This window comes from Taeniopygia guttata, chromosome 3 (genome assembly GCF_048771995.1).
Source record: "Taeniopygia guttata chromosome 3, bTaeGut7.mat, whole genome shotgun sequence".
Taxonomy (NCBI): domain Eukaryota; kingdom Metazoa; phylum Chordata; class Aves; order Passeriformes; family Estrildidae; genus Taeniopygia; species Taeniopygia guttata.
Genome location: NC_133027.1, coordinates 65,711,668 through 65,726,475, shown reverse-complemented (window position 1 = coordinate 65,726,475; position 14,808 = coordinate 65,711,668). Strand labels below are relative to the sequence as shown.

Here is a 14,808-nt window from a genome sequence, read left to right as displayed (position 1 = left end):
GGAATGCCATTCCATGGTAAGAGAAAACATTTCTTGGTGTGCCACCTATATCAAGAAAGGAGAATAATTAAAAAAAAAAAAAAAAATTAGAGCACCTCCAGTGCTGAACTAGGACTGTAAAAAGAAGTCAAATAAATTATTTAATCAACTAGGATTGCTCAAAGAGACAGGTTCATAAATTTGAGGGGTCCCCATATCTACTCTGTTGCTTATTCCAGAGATAAGGAACACCAGTGTCTGTGGCAAGTTCAGCTCGTTTTTCAAGAGCTACATTACTAAAATCTCCCATTTGACCAAGTTCTTTGCTTTGGACAATCCTGCTAATTGCTAACAAAAAGAGTTATCTACTTTATCTGCCTGGATCTGCAGCAGATTGCGCAACAATGCCTATATTCTTATGCTTTGTACTATTGCTCAAACTTTCAATGCATGTTTCCTGCTGCATTCTGAACTTCTCAGTGAGACTTTAGGCATAATCTCCTTTACCTTTTTTCCTCCTCTGTTTCTTCCTCTTGCTCCTGAACAAGCTTTGGCATTAGTATTCCAGGCACATACTCACATGACTCTACCCTACCAAGTTTCCGTTATGTCAATTAAGTTGTAATTTTGATCTTGCTTTAAGTGTTCTGACTCCATTGTATTTATTTAGATACAATTTATATCAGTCTAGGCTGAGCATCATTTATTTTGTTTTCTTTTTTCCTCCTTCAGTGACTTTTTAAAAATAATCAGGTTTTTTTTTTCAGCTTTTTTTGTTAGCCCAGTGTTGGTCACATTTATCTGGACATGCATGTCACCAGCCTGACAGGATATTTTAGCATATATCAAATCACATTAGCAAATCTATGCTAAAGTTTTTTCTTTGCTAGGTGAAGCCCATTTTTTCTCATCAGTCCCTCCCACCCCATCATGGAAATGCACAGCTATGCAAAGGTAACAAAGATATTCCCTCTCATTCCCACCCTTGCTTGCATCTCCTCATGCAGGCATTAAGATTCTTTGTCCAAGTAGAAACTGCAATCAGAAGTGCTTCCAGACCTCTCTCTTTTCACCAAAGAAACCTCTACCTCACAAAACCTACAGTGACCACTCACTGTCATAGGGCCACTTGGCTGCAGGAGGCTGAAGTAACCTCTAATTTATTTAGGAGAGAGACAAGACCTAAGACTTTGTGCAAAACTGGAATGTACCTGAACCCTAATTAATGAAATGCAATGTAATGTTATTAATGAGATTGATCCTAAAATGCAAAACCAAGAAAACAATTGGACTGAAATAGACATTTGAAAATCTAGATGTAAGAATTTGAAAATTCTTACATCTATACTCCACAGTAGGATCACCTGTATCAAAACGTCTCATGAATAATAGTTGACTAACCTTACTTATAAAAATAGCCAGTAACAAGACACTTCAGACTATCACAGCCCATCTATTTCAGTACTTCATTCTCCTACCTTTAGTTTTACCTAAATCAAACAACTTTCCTCTGCTGCAATTTAATTGCTCTAACCACAATTCATATGGAGAAAAATGTCATCCCTCCTTTGCAAATTGTCTGGTGCTATTCTAGTTAAGTATACAGAGCCAGAACTCATCTCAAAACAGTGGACCTTGATTACCTACTATGTCTTGTTTCTAGAACAGACTTTCACACATTTTGGACACTGCCCTGATTGCTTTCCAAACACACTCTGAGACCTATCATCAGCTTAGGTGAAGCTATGTTGCCATAAAGGGTGAAGAAGTTTAAAGGCCAGATAACGTCTCCAGGACAAAGAATAAACTCTATCTAGTATTGTTTATTTTCTTTCAGAGAAATATACCCTTTGTATACTTAAGAATATTTATCAACTCTCCTTTCTTTGACTAAATAATGCCAATCTCAGTCTTTCTTCAAAGACTTCAGATCACTCCACTGAAATCCATTTAATTTTCAGCTGACATTCCCAGGACTGGTTCCTGAAGTGCAATTCCCAAAGTGCACTATTCGGTTGCCTGCTCACCAAAGCTCAGTGAAGATAAACACAATGGTTTTCTATGCACCACAATAATATTTCTCTTTGTACATTTCAAATTTCTTCATACAGCTCTCTAAGTACAGCCAGGGAACTTAACCTGCTCTAATTGACTTTGTAAATCTCTAATATATTTAATACTTTTTAATATGTTATTCTAGCACTTACATCCCCATAACCATTACATTTGTAAGATGACTGCATTAGCAACGATAGCACAGACAGACTTTTTGGCAAGCAAAAATCGCTAAATATTTTGACAACACTGGAGCTGCATTTTGGTAGAATCAGTTGGTGGTCCTGGGGAAGTTCCTATGACTTCTACTGTATTTGTACATGTTCCATGAAGCACTGAGAAATTTTGTTCTCAGGACCTTTCTGCCTACCCATTTTTAAAAGCACTTCTCTGTGTTTTAAAATTAAATGCAAGACTGTTAAGACTTTTTAGAAATTAATTGTGCATCAGAGGCTAAGATCTTTGAAAGGATTCCCTAGAAGAACAAATTGATAAAATTAGAATGATGCAAGTAACACAACACTTACTGTTGTCAAGTGACCTCCTATCAATTATCTTGTGCTGTTTTGGCCTTTTTTGCCCATGCTAATTGACCTTAATGAATGTTATTTGTTTGTTGAAGCTTCAGCAACGTGGGTTCTCCACTGCCAATGGTGTGGTTATACTGAAAGCCAAGGTCTACCTGCCTCTTGCCTTTTGATGTGGACTTTGGTACTAAATAAAATGCTGTATGGTGGCCCACAGCAGAGCTCAGAGGCAAGCACAGCTGGACTGCGATCTGCTGGTGGAAGGAGCAATTGTTTGCCCAGATCTGCCCTCAGGGGTGACTATATCTGTGATTCCAATGGGGTAGAAAAGCAGTTTGCTAATCTGCAGTGTAGCTCCTGCTGACTGATAAAAGGATGTGTACAGTAGTCTCAGTCTTATCTCTTTAGCCAGGTTTACACTGGTGTGACACTGCTGAACTTAGACAAGCAGTTCCTGATTTACTCTAGGGCGAGGGCAGAATCAGGTCTGATTTTGCACCACAACCCATAGAGATTACCCAGCTCACCCTGGAAAACATCTTGTGTCTATTTAAGAACACTTCAATATATGTGAGCATATTTATAGCCTTTCCCCATGTCGTGAGGGCATTTTGGATCTTTCTAGTACCTCTGGATATAAAATCTTTCTGAGCTGAATCCAGGGCAGATAAATCATGACTCCGGCTTCTTTCGCCTAGGGTAGCCCGCCTCAATCACTGCCACATTCCTCCCATAGTAGTCGTTTAAAATTAATAGCACATGCAGAGGAAAAACTAAACCCTTTGACGTCACTCCCGAAATGAGGAAACATAAACAGAAAAGGCTTCTCGGCGGCGCTGGCAGCAGGGCTGGGATTGGTCTGCGCTGCGCGCCCGGCGCTGCCAGCGCCTCCCAGCCCGGCCGGCCGCGCTGCCTGACAGGGCAGCCACACTGCCGCAGCCCCAGCCCGCACCCCGCGCTCAAGTGCGCTCTCTTCCCGAGCCTTTGCGCTTCTTAAGGTGGTTTTACTGGCTGGGTTGGGGGACCTGGGGAGGTTTTCTTTCCTTTTTCTTTCTTTCCCCCACCTTTTTTTTTTTTTTAATTATTATTATTTTTGTTTGCTGTCGTTACTTCTTTCCGTTCCCAATCCTGGATGCAGTTACTGGATTCTGCAGTACAAGTCTTCATGAACAAGCCGCACCGCTTAGAGATTTCACAGCATTCAAAGGTCACAGAACTGCCACTATGGTTAAATGTCTTGTTTAATGGTTGAGGTACGTACAGCAAATCTAAAAGAGGCAGCATGATTTTTCTTTTTTTTTGAAGGGGAACTAAAATTGTGAGGGGGAGAGGGAGATAAAACTATTATTTAGTGGAAAAGATTTTTACTGGTGATTGTTACTACAGCAACTGTATTTTGAATTTCCTACCTTTTTCTCTTTATTCAAACTAGATGAAAATTTTAACTTATGTTGATTTAACCATTTGATGGTTACAGAAGATTGCTAAAAGTATCTCTTGTAATAGTCCTTTCTGACTCTGCTGGGGAAAGTGTGGTTGATTTTTCTATGTGTTTTCCTATTGCTCTGCGGCAGGAGAGGAGACCTGAGACTTGTCTGGCTTAGATGAAGGAAGAAGAAAACAGAAACTTGTTCCTATCCTGAGGGGGCTGTGAGTTTTTCTGAGAGTCAGAGCAGAGGGAGGAAGAGCTGGAAATAAACAGGTCAAGCAGAAAAGAATATCGTCTTCATTTTTAGGAGTACATGTACTGCTCTTTTTTTTGTTTGGGTTCAGAAGTTCAAAATTAAGAAGGAGCCTGAGCTTTGACTAAGAAACAGATCCCCACTGGGAGGGGAGAGAGCTGGTTGTCTTATATCAACACCAGTTTTCATACAGCTTTTGCTACCTAACCAGAGAAAAGTGGGAATTTGCTCAGGAGTTGAAGTGATGTAACTTGGCATCTGTTTGATAGCATATAGCTTCAATTCATATTTGAGCCAGCAATCTGCCTTGAATGAGTATTGCAGCATCACAGTGGGCAGTGTGTGCTGCAGTAAATGAAAGCAACTGCTACCATCAAACTAACATTGTTTCCAAGAGTGTGATTCTAAATTATAAGAGTAAGAGTCACTTGTCAGAGCTTGTGTGTGTGTGTACAAGTGGTCTTAAAAATAACTCCAGCCAAGACAGGAGATTTCTGTTGTTAATTGGATTAATATACAGATATAGTCAATGACCAGCAGTCTTCATATTTTTCTGATTTGTGGAAAGAGAATTTTCATAGGTCTGTTTGAAATGTTGCTGTAGATATAAATCCTCTTCAATTTGAAAATATTTTGGTTTAACTTTAAAAATTATACCTAAAAAACCAATTCCTCTAACAAGAACCAGAACAGGAGCACACCTATCTCCTGCAGTGTACCCCATAGGGTTAAAAACATTAACTACACTAGGCTAAAGCATGCTAGCTTAAGGACTGCAAAAATATTAGCTCTGAAATGCAGAGGATGTGCTATGTGCTGTGAATGGACAATTGCTATTCTGCAGTGCCTAGTGGGAAAACAAGGACTTTGTGTATTGCAAATGCATAACTGCAGCTCCTCCATTTCCTTTGCTGTATCTTCACTGATGACTGCAGAAACAAAGAGGTTTGCCACAGATAAGCTCTGTAGTGCCCCATCTCTTTGAAGATGCAGGAAGATATTTTCTCATATCCAACAACCCAAAGTCAAGCTTAGTTGGGTGAACTGTAATTCTGTAATCTCTGTCATTCTGTCTAACTCAGCCCTCCCCAAATTCTTACTATGTGAACTACCGGCTGTTTTCAAAAACCAAAGTAATACTTCTCTAGGCTCAAGTTCAGAAAGGCTAGCTAACAGAGTGTTGATTAGATGATTAATTTGTAAATTTAACCAAGAGTGTGTCTCAGCCTATAGAGACTATAACCTGTTCTGTAAGGAAAAACCCTGTAACTACATGAATATATTCAAGTTTCCAAAAGACAACCTGTAAGATATTTATTTATAATAATTTCAGAGAATTATTCAATTATTTTGATAAAGAATTTTTAGAGAAGCTTTGGTTTTAAGCTCTCTGTCTAAGTGTTGGTGCATCCATGTTCCATAGCAACTACTAGTGGTGGTACTAATAGAAAATATGGTAAGTGGACTTCAGCTGAGGAAATGAGTTTTGCTGATTTAGTAAGAAAAGTTTATTTGCAGTGTTTCCTCTGAACAATCTCAATTCAGCATCTAGAAAAAATACAATTTAAGGTTGCCCTCTCTGCAGTGGACAAAACACTTATTAACATTTGCGCTCATATTGTCTCCAGAAATTGTGTATTGCAGAAGTTTCATGGGCTATGAATGGCTGCTTCTTCTGAGTTAATTTCCATAGGGTGGACAGGAGTTGTCACCAGCGAAGTTCCAGTGATTTCATCAGACCAAGGCACAGTCTGCTGACCCTAATCCAATACACTACAGATCACTTTTTAAAATTCTAATATGTTTAATTGTGTAAAATAGTATATAAATATATAATTATAACAGCAGCTCCCCTTTCTCCCTGTTTATGTCCTTTTCCCTTTTGAAAATGACGTCTCTGCTTGCCCTTACCAGACTTCTAGGTAAGTCATGGTAGCAGACTGATTTTCCAGTGTCTTCTTTGCAAGTGTGATGTATATTTGAGACATTTGATCATGTGTAATTCCTTTTCACTCATCATGTGGTTCTTCTACCAATAGCTAAAGCATATTTTAATCATGTGGTTCTTCTACCAATAGCTAAAGCATATTTTAATCATGTGGTTCTTCTACCAATAGCTAAAGCATATTTTAAAGAGAAATGGTCTGAAAATTGGTCTTCTATGACAGATATATGCTTTTCTTGTAATTTTTCAATCTCAGGCAAAAAACTGCTCTTGTACTGGTAGTTTCCTTTATAGCAGCTGTATGAAGCAAAAATGCCAGCTACTAACCAAGCCATTACTGCGAATAGAGCAAAATCTGACACATCTCTATTTAATAATAAGAAATATTTGAGACTTAATCTCTCCTCAAATTAAGGTAGATATATGCTCTTGATGAGATTGGCTCTGGTTTCTGAGCTAACAGAAAAACAAGTAATTTGCTGCAGCCTGGAAGATATCCCATGTAAATAGGAATTCTTAGCTACTCCGTGTTGTTCATCATCATTGTTACTTCATTTTCATGCTTGAAATTATTACAACATTCCATGTGCTTGTCACAGGGTGAAAGTGAAAGGGACAGCTGCGGTCCTACTAGCTGCCAGAATAAAATTAAGTCTTTTGTAATCAAATGATGGTTCAGTGTTCCTCCTCTCGCATCCATATAGGGTAGAAGATGTCGGAAGTGTGAAATTCATCTTTCTTGTTCCTCAGCCAGCAAGCTGGCTTATCCTTGCAGGGACATCAGTTCTTACACTCCCAATGAAACACTAGCTTTACTTCTAGTGTGAAATTTGCACTTTTCAGTCACAAGCTTCAGGGTGTAGAATTGATGTTATTTAGAGTTTATACCCTGACGACACTGGGACACGGATAAAGCCTAAGTGTACAAAAGTAGTTCAGAAGTTCTGATGCTTTTTTCTTTCTCTGGCCACCACAAGGTGCATCAATTTTGGCATCTAAAGATGAATAATTCTCAGAAGATGGCTCACAGTGCCAGGTACCACATATGCAATCAGATAAGGATTGCTAACAACGTTTTGTGCTTCACAGTAAATGAGTGGAATAACATGCCTTCTGACAGTAGTAGCAGTTTTTCAGATCTGAAGTATTAGTTTTGTATAAATACTAGAGAGATAGAATGCATTTGTTCTATTTAAGACAATTTGCTTCAATAATTAATAGAATTTGAAAATGAAAAGATAACTTCTGCAAGGATTTTTCTGCAAAAAGAATTCTGTATCATCCTAGAAACTGTGGAGAACTCTTAAATTTAATTTTTACCATTATTCTTACTACAGTGACATTCCAAAAACATCGCATTGGAAAACAGTATTTGAAGCTCTGAATGCTGTCATTTCTATGATCCTGGAATAGTGTGGGATTCAGAAGATGTATTGCAAGGGTTCACAGTGCTCAGGTCTGGGGTAGTGATGGCTATCTGTTTTAAAGCCTCCAGTTTTAGAGTAGAAAATTAACAAATCAGAGCCAAATACACTGTTCAGATCGAACAGTGTATTTCCAGAGGCCAGGCTTCAGCGGCAAAACTGTGAGTGAAAAGTTTGTGACAGAGACAATTCTCAAAAACCAGCAGTCTTTTGCATGCATTGAATGGTGTGATATCATCAGTCCATTGATGCAGTAATTTTGATATGCATTTGGCCTTTGTTCTGTTCTTTGAAAAGTGAAAAGTCTAGGGCTATCATTTAAGCATGTAAACAGTGTCAAATTAGAGAAACTAAACTTATGAAAGGGTTCTATTGAGTTTCATTTTTTTATTCTGTTCTTTCTCCCAGTAGGAGCTATGAGTGAGAATGGATAAGAACTCCGTTCAGCTACTTATTTAAGTCACATAGGCTTGTGGTGGCATATGATATTCCTCTGACAGCTTGCTGTCCAGCCAAATAAGACACTCGGGTTGCCTGGATGGATAAACATAGCAGATGACCTCTTCCTCTTAATAGGTGGCATGAACAGTCAGGATTCTTCCAGTCACACAGAAATAAATTTGTTACATTTTAGCTAAAAGAGAATTGCCCTCAGACTCAAGCAGCAAGATTTACTTCCCTTGGATGGAGTAGGTTATTTTTTAAAAAAATATTTTAAAGAAAACAGTAGCAGAGGCTTCTTTATTTTTTTTTCTTTTTTTTTTTTTTTTTTTTTTTTTTTGTGGCTGGTAGGTCTGTACTAGTCACCCACAAAAATTTCTGGTATGAGAAACCTCACCAACTAATATCTCACTATGATGTGTGTGTGTTAATGCTGGCAGTGTAAGGTATTGAACAGAAGAGCAGAGAATCTGCTGTCAAATGAAGTTTAGCTAATTGTTGCGGTGGCATAAAAACACACTTGCAGGGCAACTGCTGTCAGGACCTGTATACAATTTTGTGCATGGCTGTTCACAGCAGAGTCTATGATGCTAACCCCTCTGTATGTAGGCAAGGTGTTTTGAAAAGGATGGTCATTAGCTTTCAAAGAATAAAGCAGGAGGCAGGCATGTTGTCACTAAATATGCAGCAACTCAGGAATGGCTTAGAGAAATATACATCTGTATAAATGAAATTAAGAAACATCAGCTTAACTAGAGAGTTCCCAGAGGATGGTATTGATCTACTGTGTGATCAATTCTGCTCCCATTGGCAATTGCCCTTTATTACTTCCGAAAGAAAGGATACGTATGCTCCTGTTCTTATTCCTTCTCTTTTCCCCAACACAACTCAATACACTTCCTACAGGGCATGTAAAGACTAGCTAGGTTCTGGGGCTTGTCTTAACATGAGCTGGCAGAGTTAGCATCAAGTGTGCAAGGATTCATCCCTTGGTAAAAGAGGTGTGAATCCCCAGGTGGTTGCTGTGCAAACAAACACGTATTGACATGAAACACCTCACTATTTTCTCAAAAATTCAGCTGTCATCCAGAGGGTGCAGCTATTTTCCCCCTTTATGTACAGTGATTCAGGTAGAGAGTGACAACTGGGACCTCTGCTTGCACAGTCCCAGAGGACATAATCTGCTTCATATTTCTGTAGAGGATCACGTATTCAGCTGCACGCTGAAGTACACTGAAGATGGGCAACACCTGATATTTTGTTTTGCCTTTTCCTTAACTTACCACTTGGCTTTGAACCTCTGAGAAGGTTAGACAGAATGAGGGCTTGGTGCATACCAGGCTGCTGGGATGGAGGAGAAGACCTCACATTGACACCCAGAGAGATGAAAATAGATGCATGACATCTTCATGGAGAAGGAACACTTCTGGCTTTGTGTTAATTGAGAACCATATTGAAACAGGCTGTTTTCTAGAACCCTTTCTGTTTCAAATGTTGGAGTATGACTTGGCTCTGTCTAATGTATGCAGAGTCATTCTTGTTTTACACACTGACATAACATCTGAGTATCTATTAATAAAAATGTTCAAGTAGTATCAGAATGGCCATCATAAATGCAGTTAGGCAGTGTAACTCCATTTAATCATTATGGTCCTTAGAACAGCCAGGAAAATAATAATTATTCATTATTAATAAAGAACTTGCACAGATCAGTGAAGGAAAGAGAGGAGCTCTCCATGTTCAGGACTTGGGAGGAAAGCAAGTTGCTTTCTGCTTCAGCAGATCTGAGAATACTTATTAAAACTGTTTGAAAACACTCTTACAATACTAAATAAAATTCTCTCATTAAAAAATAATTTTCTTGAGTGAAGTGTAAGTATCAGCTAGACAGATATAACTGGAATATATTTCTTCACCAAGCAAATTCCTCCAGCACAAGTTGGTTTGTTTTACCAGGACTTCTTTGAAAAGCAGAGCAACTAAAAGACAAAAACAAGACTTGAACTGGAGTGCTGTGGAGTGTGTGTAAAATGTCATGATTCCACCAAGTTTAATAGGACTCCATCAATTTATACCTGTGAAAGATCAGACACACTGAGCTTTCAGGCCTAAAATGCATTCTTTCTCTTCAATGGTTAGATCAAACTTTAGGCTCATTAACCTTGCATCATACCTGTTTCATACCAGTTTTCCACAACTTCCTCAGCACTGTGGTACCACAGGGCTGCTTTTCTGGTTCCACAGAAGCTGTGATGCACTCTTTTCCTTCCATGACACTCTAACCCCATGCTTCTCTCCTTTCCTTTCTCACAGAAAAAAAAATGTTTACCAGATTTTATTTGAAATCGGATACCTACATTTAATTTTTAGCTTATGTTCTAGCATCTGCAAAACTTTATATATTTGTAATACAGAAGGGGCTGATGTTGCTCATTTTCAGAACAGACCATGATCTGCTTTAAGGACATGGCTATGTAAGTAATATTTTTAAAAGCTGAGGAATAACAGGAAAACAGTAATTTTGTTTAGGAACCAATATGCACTGTGCTGTATCACAAGAAAATTTTATGCAGTAGGATTTTAACATCCTGTCTATTTGAACCATGAAACTATAACTATTGCAATCCTAACCACTACGAAAGTGTAACCTCTGTAATAGTATGGTAACAAACACCAGTGCAACATGAGAACATTGAATAAAGTCCATCCTATATATCATCATCAAAGCTGTTAGAAATGGCCAGGCTTTCTAAAAAGCTAAAATTCACTTTAGTCTCTAAATGAAATGGCTGGATCTGAAAAATTGCTGTGTGTTAGAAGCTGCCTGGGAAATGTTTTCCCTTTCTACCTTAGACAGACAGAAGTAGCCAGTAGCCTGCTATTAGTGCTTTCAAGAAGGCATGGAAGAAAAGATTCAAGTTCCTTCTCTACTTCCGTAAAGCTTTCCTGAGGTGGATTTCCACTGTAGTGTCCCCTAAGGATTGAACTGGGTCTTCATGGGCCTCATAGAGGCAACCACAGTCCACTGCCCCAGCTTTAGCCCCAGCGTGGAACTGGAGCTTTTACACTGCTGAAGGGGCACATTAAGATGGTTTCAGGCAGACGTTTACCTGCAGCTCCAGGAGTTTTGTCCTGAACCCAAGAAACTTTTCTGATGGGTGTTTTCTTCAAATGAGCACCTCCTTCTGAACAACTTTTGTACCAATGAATAGTTGTTTTTAAGAAGAAAGCTCAGATGTATTTTACAGAGGGGGAAAAAAACATCTCACCTCTTCTGAAGAATGTCTATCTTGCTTGCTAGGACTGAGGAGTACAGGGACATTGTTTGGTTTGGGTGCCTGCTCACAGGCATTGGTGAGTGATAGATGGTTGGACTACATGATTGACAAGGTCTCTTCCACCTCTGAAGACTCTGTGAAATTCTGGGGACGATTCAGTGACCATTCTAAAGTGTCTGCTTAGTTTTATTTTATAGACCTGAATTGAAAGCCTAGCGATCACTGCAACCTTTAATTTCTAAATGTTTCAGCAATCCTCTTACTCTCCTACCAACAGACTTAGTTATACTTCTGCTTCTTATATTCAAAATAAGTGGGGGATAAATCATCAATCCACACTTTATTTGTAGCATCCCTATAATGCTGAATAGATTATTTCTGCGTGAAAACCTGTGTGTAGAGTGCTCTTTTTTTTTTTAACCATGAAACATATGTGCTTTAAAAAGAGGTTTTCATATGCACTACAGGTATATTATTGTTCTCATCCTTCCCCGAGCTCAGCCCTTCAGGGCTTCTCTACCGGAGCAAAGGAGTGTGGAATTCTGGTTGGGTTTTTTGGGGTTTTTTTGGCTTAGACACTGTAGCAAATATTGTTTCATTATTACATTGTTTCAAATCCCATAATATGACAAAGGGAAGATTATAATGTTTAGATATGTCAGCTGATCAAAACGCCTCTTCTGGGGCAACATCACAGTTATCTGGACCACCTAATATGCACTACAGCTTGGTCCCGCTACCTTAGAATTTTTTAAATTGGTATTCATGGTTTCACAGCATCACTTGGATAATAATTTTTCAAAAATTTTAATCATGTTTACTACCAATGTGAATAAGCTGGTGCTGACTTCTGCCATTTTCTAATTATTATTGAAAACTCTTTCACATTTCACAAAAAAATAAGGCTAAAATCATTCAGTGCCAATTTGTGCTTGGCATTGCACCTTTTTGTGATAGCTGATGAAAATTAGTTTGCCAATAAGCAAACCAACTTCTAAAATGTCTCAAAAGGTCCTGATGTTTATGATGTAGAAAATAATTAGCAGAGAGGTCTCAGTGCTTTCTAGACACACTTTAATTGTCATCTATTGACAATACTTTGGCAGTTGAACTTCTTCAGCTCTGACTTCAGGAGAATTTCACAAGTCTCTGAGCTAATTCCTTAATTTCTAGAGACATTTTCTGAAATATTATATTAAAGGGCACTTCTCCTTTTTGACTCTGCAACCCTTATTTTCTCCTGAGAACACTTCTCTTAAAATGATATTTTCACCACACTGATTTATAGGTTCTGGCATGGAAAATAATGCTCTTACTCCTAGTAGCAGAAAGAAAATTAGTCACAATCTGATGTTAAGAACTTCTTCATTACCTAAAGAGTTTTACACTTTTTTAAGTTCTACACAAGCAGATCTAGTGCCTTTGAACCAGGTAGTTCTTGTCCATGTTGCAAGTATGCAAGACATTAATTAATTTATAAAGTAACAATAGGAAGTCAGTCTCTGTAGCAAACTGGGATCCAAATTGTGATACTACTGAGTTCTGCAGAGAAGTGCCACTTGAGTGCAGCAGAGAGAAAAAAAATTGGTTTAGCTAATTTACATTAAAACATCAAATATGAATAATGCTGTCAATAGAATTGCTCTTGTGGTTCTTCTTGGGACATGAGATTCAACATATTTTACCCTAGTATTTGACACATAACATATTTGTCTGCACTGGCAACAAATAAAGTGCAATGTAGAGAAGGATAGGGTGTTTCTGAGATACAGGATACTGTAGATTTCAGTGACAAACAGAACAGAAAAGCTTTTATGAAGTCAGCCCACCATCAGACATTTCTACTAAGTCACCAGTGGTGCTATAATTTTGGTCCCTTAAATTGTCCTCACTGCTTTTCAGATTCAAGTACTTACTGAGCACACAGGTTATTTACTAATTAACCTCTGCATCTTGCCTGTGAACCTCAGGCAGCTCCTGCAGTTCTTTGCAGCTGGAAGAGGAGCCCATGGAGTCACAGAATGGGTCAGGTTGGAAGGGACCCCAGTGGGTCATCTGGTCCAGCCTCCTGGCTCAAGCAGGATCATCCTAGAGCACATGGCACAGGGTTGCATCCTGACAGTTCTGGAATATCTCTGGTCTGGGAGACTCCACATTCTCTCTGGCCAGTTTATTCTGGTGTGCATTGGAAAGCCAGTTATGTGAAGGAAATGGCCTTAGTTTTAGCCCAGGCATATATGAAATTGTGTCAGCATAAGTTCTGACATTACTGTATAGGGTATAAGAAATTATAAGGCATTTTTCACGTTTCATGCATGCAATGGCATTCACTCTTCTCAGAGTCTAGTGTAAAAAGCTGCATTAATGAAAACCCTCATATAGACAGAGGATGTTTCTGAACACACTCATGAATAAAACAAAAATTGTTTTTGTTTTTGTTTTTTTTTTTTTAAGAGAGGCTTTGCCATTATTAATTTTCCGAATAGAGGCATAGAAAAAGTTTTAGCTTGTCTTGGTCACCTCAACACTTTTACTTTAAATGAAGATTCTTTTTAGGGAAAGATTCAGAATTTTCAAGCTTACCCTCTTCTTTAAAATGTTTTGGGGACATTTTGAAAAGTGTGACCTTTCCGTCTGTATTTTATATTACATTCATAGCAGCTGCTTACTACTTCTAAAAATTATCTTCTTACTTCATTTAGGGATAAAGAATCTTTTATCTAACTGATTTTTAAAAAGTGAAATATAAAAGAGAAAATAATCTTTTTTTCCTCTGATTGTGAACCATTGCAAGTACACTGTCCTTCTGATCTGTGAGCATAGTTACAGGCAGTCGATGCACTGCGCTGCGGGCAGGCTTCAGCAAAAGGTCTGGCCTCATCTATCAGAAGATGTCAGAAGCATTTCTGATTGGGAATGATAAGAGAGTGAAAGAGAGAAAGGCAAGCAGATATGGTCTCAGAGACTCTGTATCCCAAATAGGAACACAATATCATGTTCAGACTCATACCAAATGAAATGCTAGCCTAGGAAAAATTGTATTGAGCTAAGAGATTATTTAAGGCTCTTGCTCTATGTTGCAAAGTGTGTTGCAGTAGCAGCAGAGTATGAAAATACTGTATGTAAAATGTAAATCAGATCAGTAACAGTCACTTAAGTAAGACACGTGTATTCCCCACAGGTAGAAATGCAGATGTATGAAAGGCTGCTTTCTGGAAATGGCTTCCTTCTCTGTGCATAAATCTTTTAAAAGTTGGAGGTTCAAGTTTTGTCATTCCATATTTTTAAACTCAGGAATTTATTTTCTTTATTAACTAAGAGATCATTTAGTTTTTAAATACAATACTTATGCTTCCTATTCTTTGTGAATCTAGTTATTTGACTGCAGAACAATCAAACATTTGTTTAAGCAGTTTATGTTGACACAGTTTTCTACTACGGAAATTTGCCATTTCATAAAAGAAATAATTTGTTACA

At 38.3% G+C, this 14,808-nt stretch overlaps 1 protein-coding gene across 6 annotated transcripts in view; it reads left to right on the top strand.

Moving 5' to 3' along the window:
* Positions 1–3,418: 3,418 nt before the first annotated feature.
* The window catches only part of PDE7B (phosphodiesterase 7B), a 169,553-nt gene continuing 158,163 nt past the window's right edge, over positions 3,419–14,808 (top strand). For 3 of the 6 annotated variants that reach the window (XM_072927033.1, XM_002194363.7, XM_030269577.4), the window contains exons 1-2: positions 3,419–3,559; positions 3,700–3,814. In XM_072927033.1, the coding sequence (XP_072783134.1) occupies positions 3,794–3,814 (21 nt within the window). In that variant the 5' untranslated portion in view covers positions 3,419–3,559; positions 3,700–3,793. Of the gene's footprint in view, positions 3,815–4,135; positions 4,264–14,808 lie in introns of all 6 variants that reach the window. The other 3 variants (XM_072927032.1, XM_072927031.1, XM_072927029.1) reach the window with 2 other exon arrangements.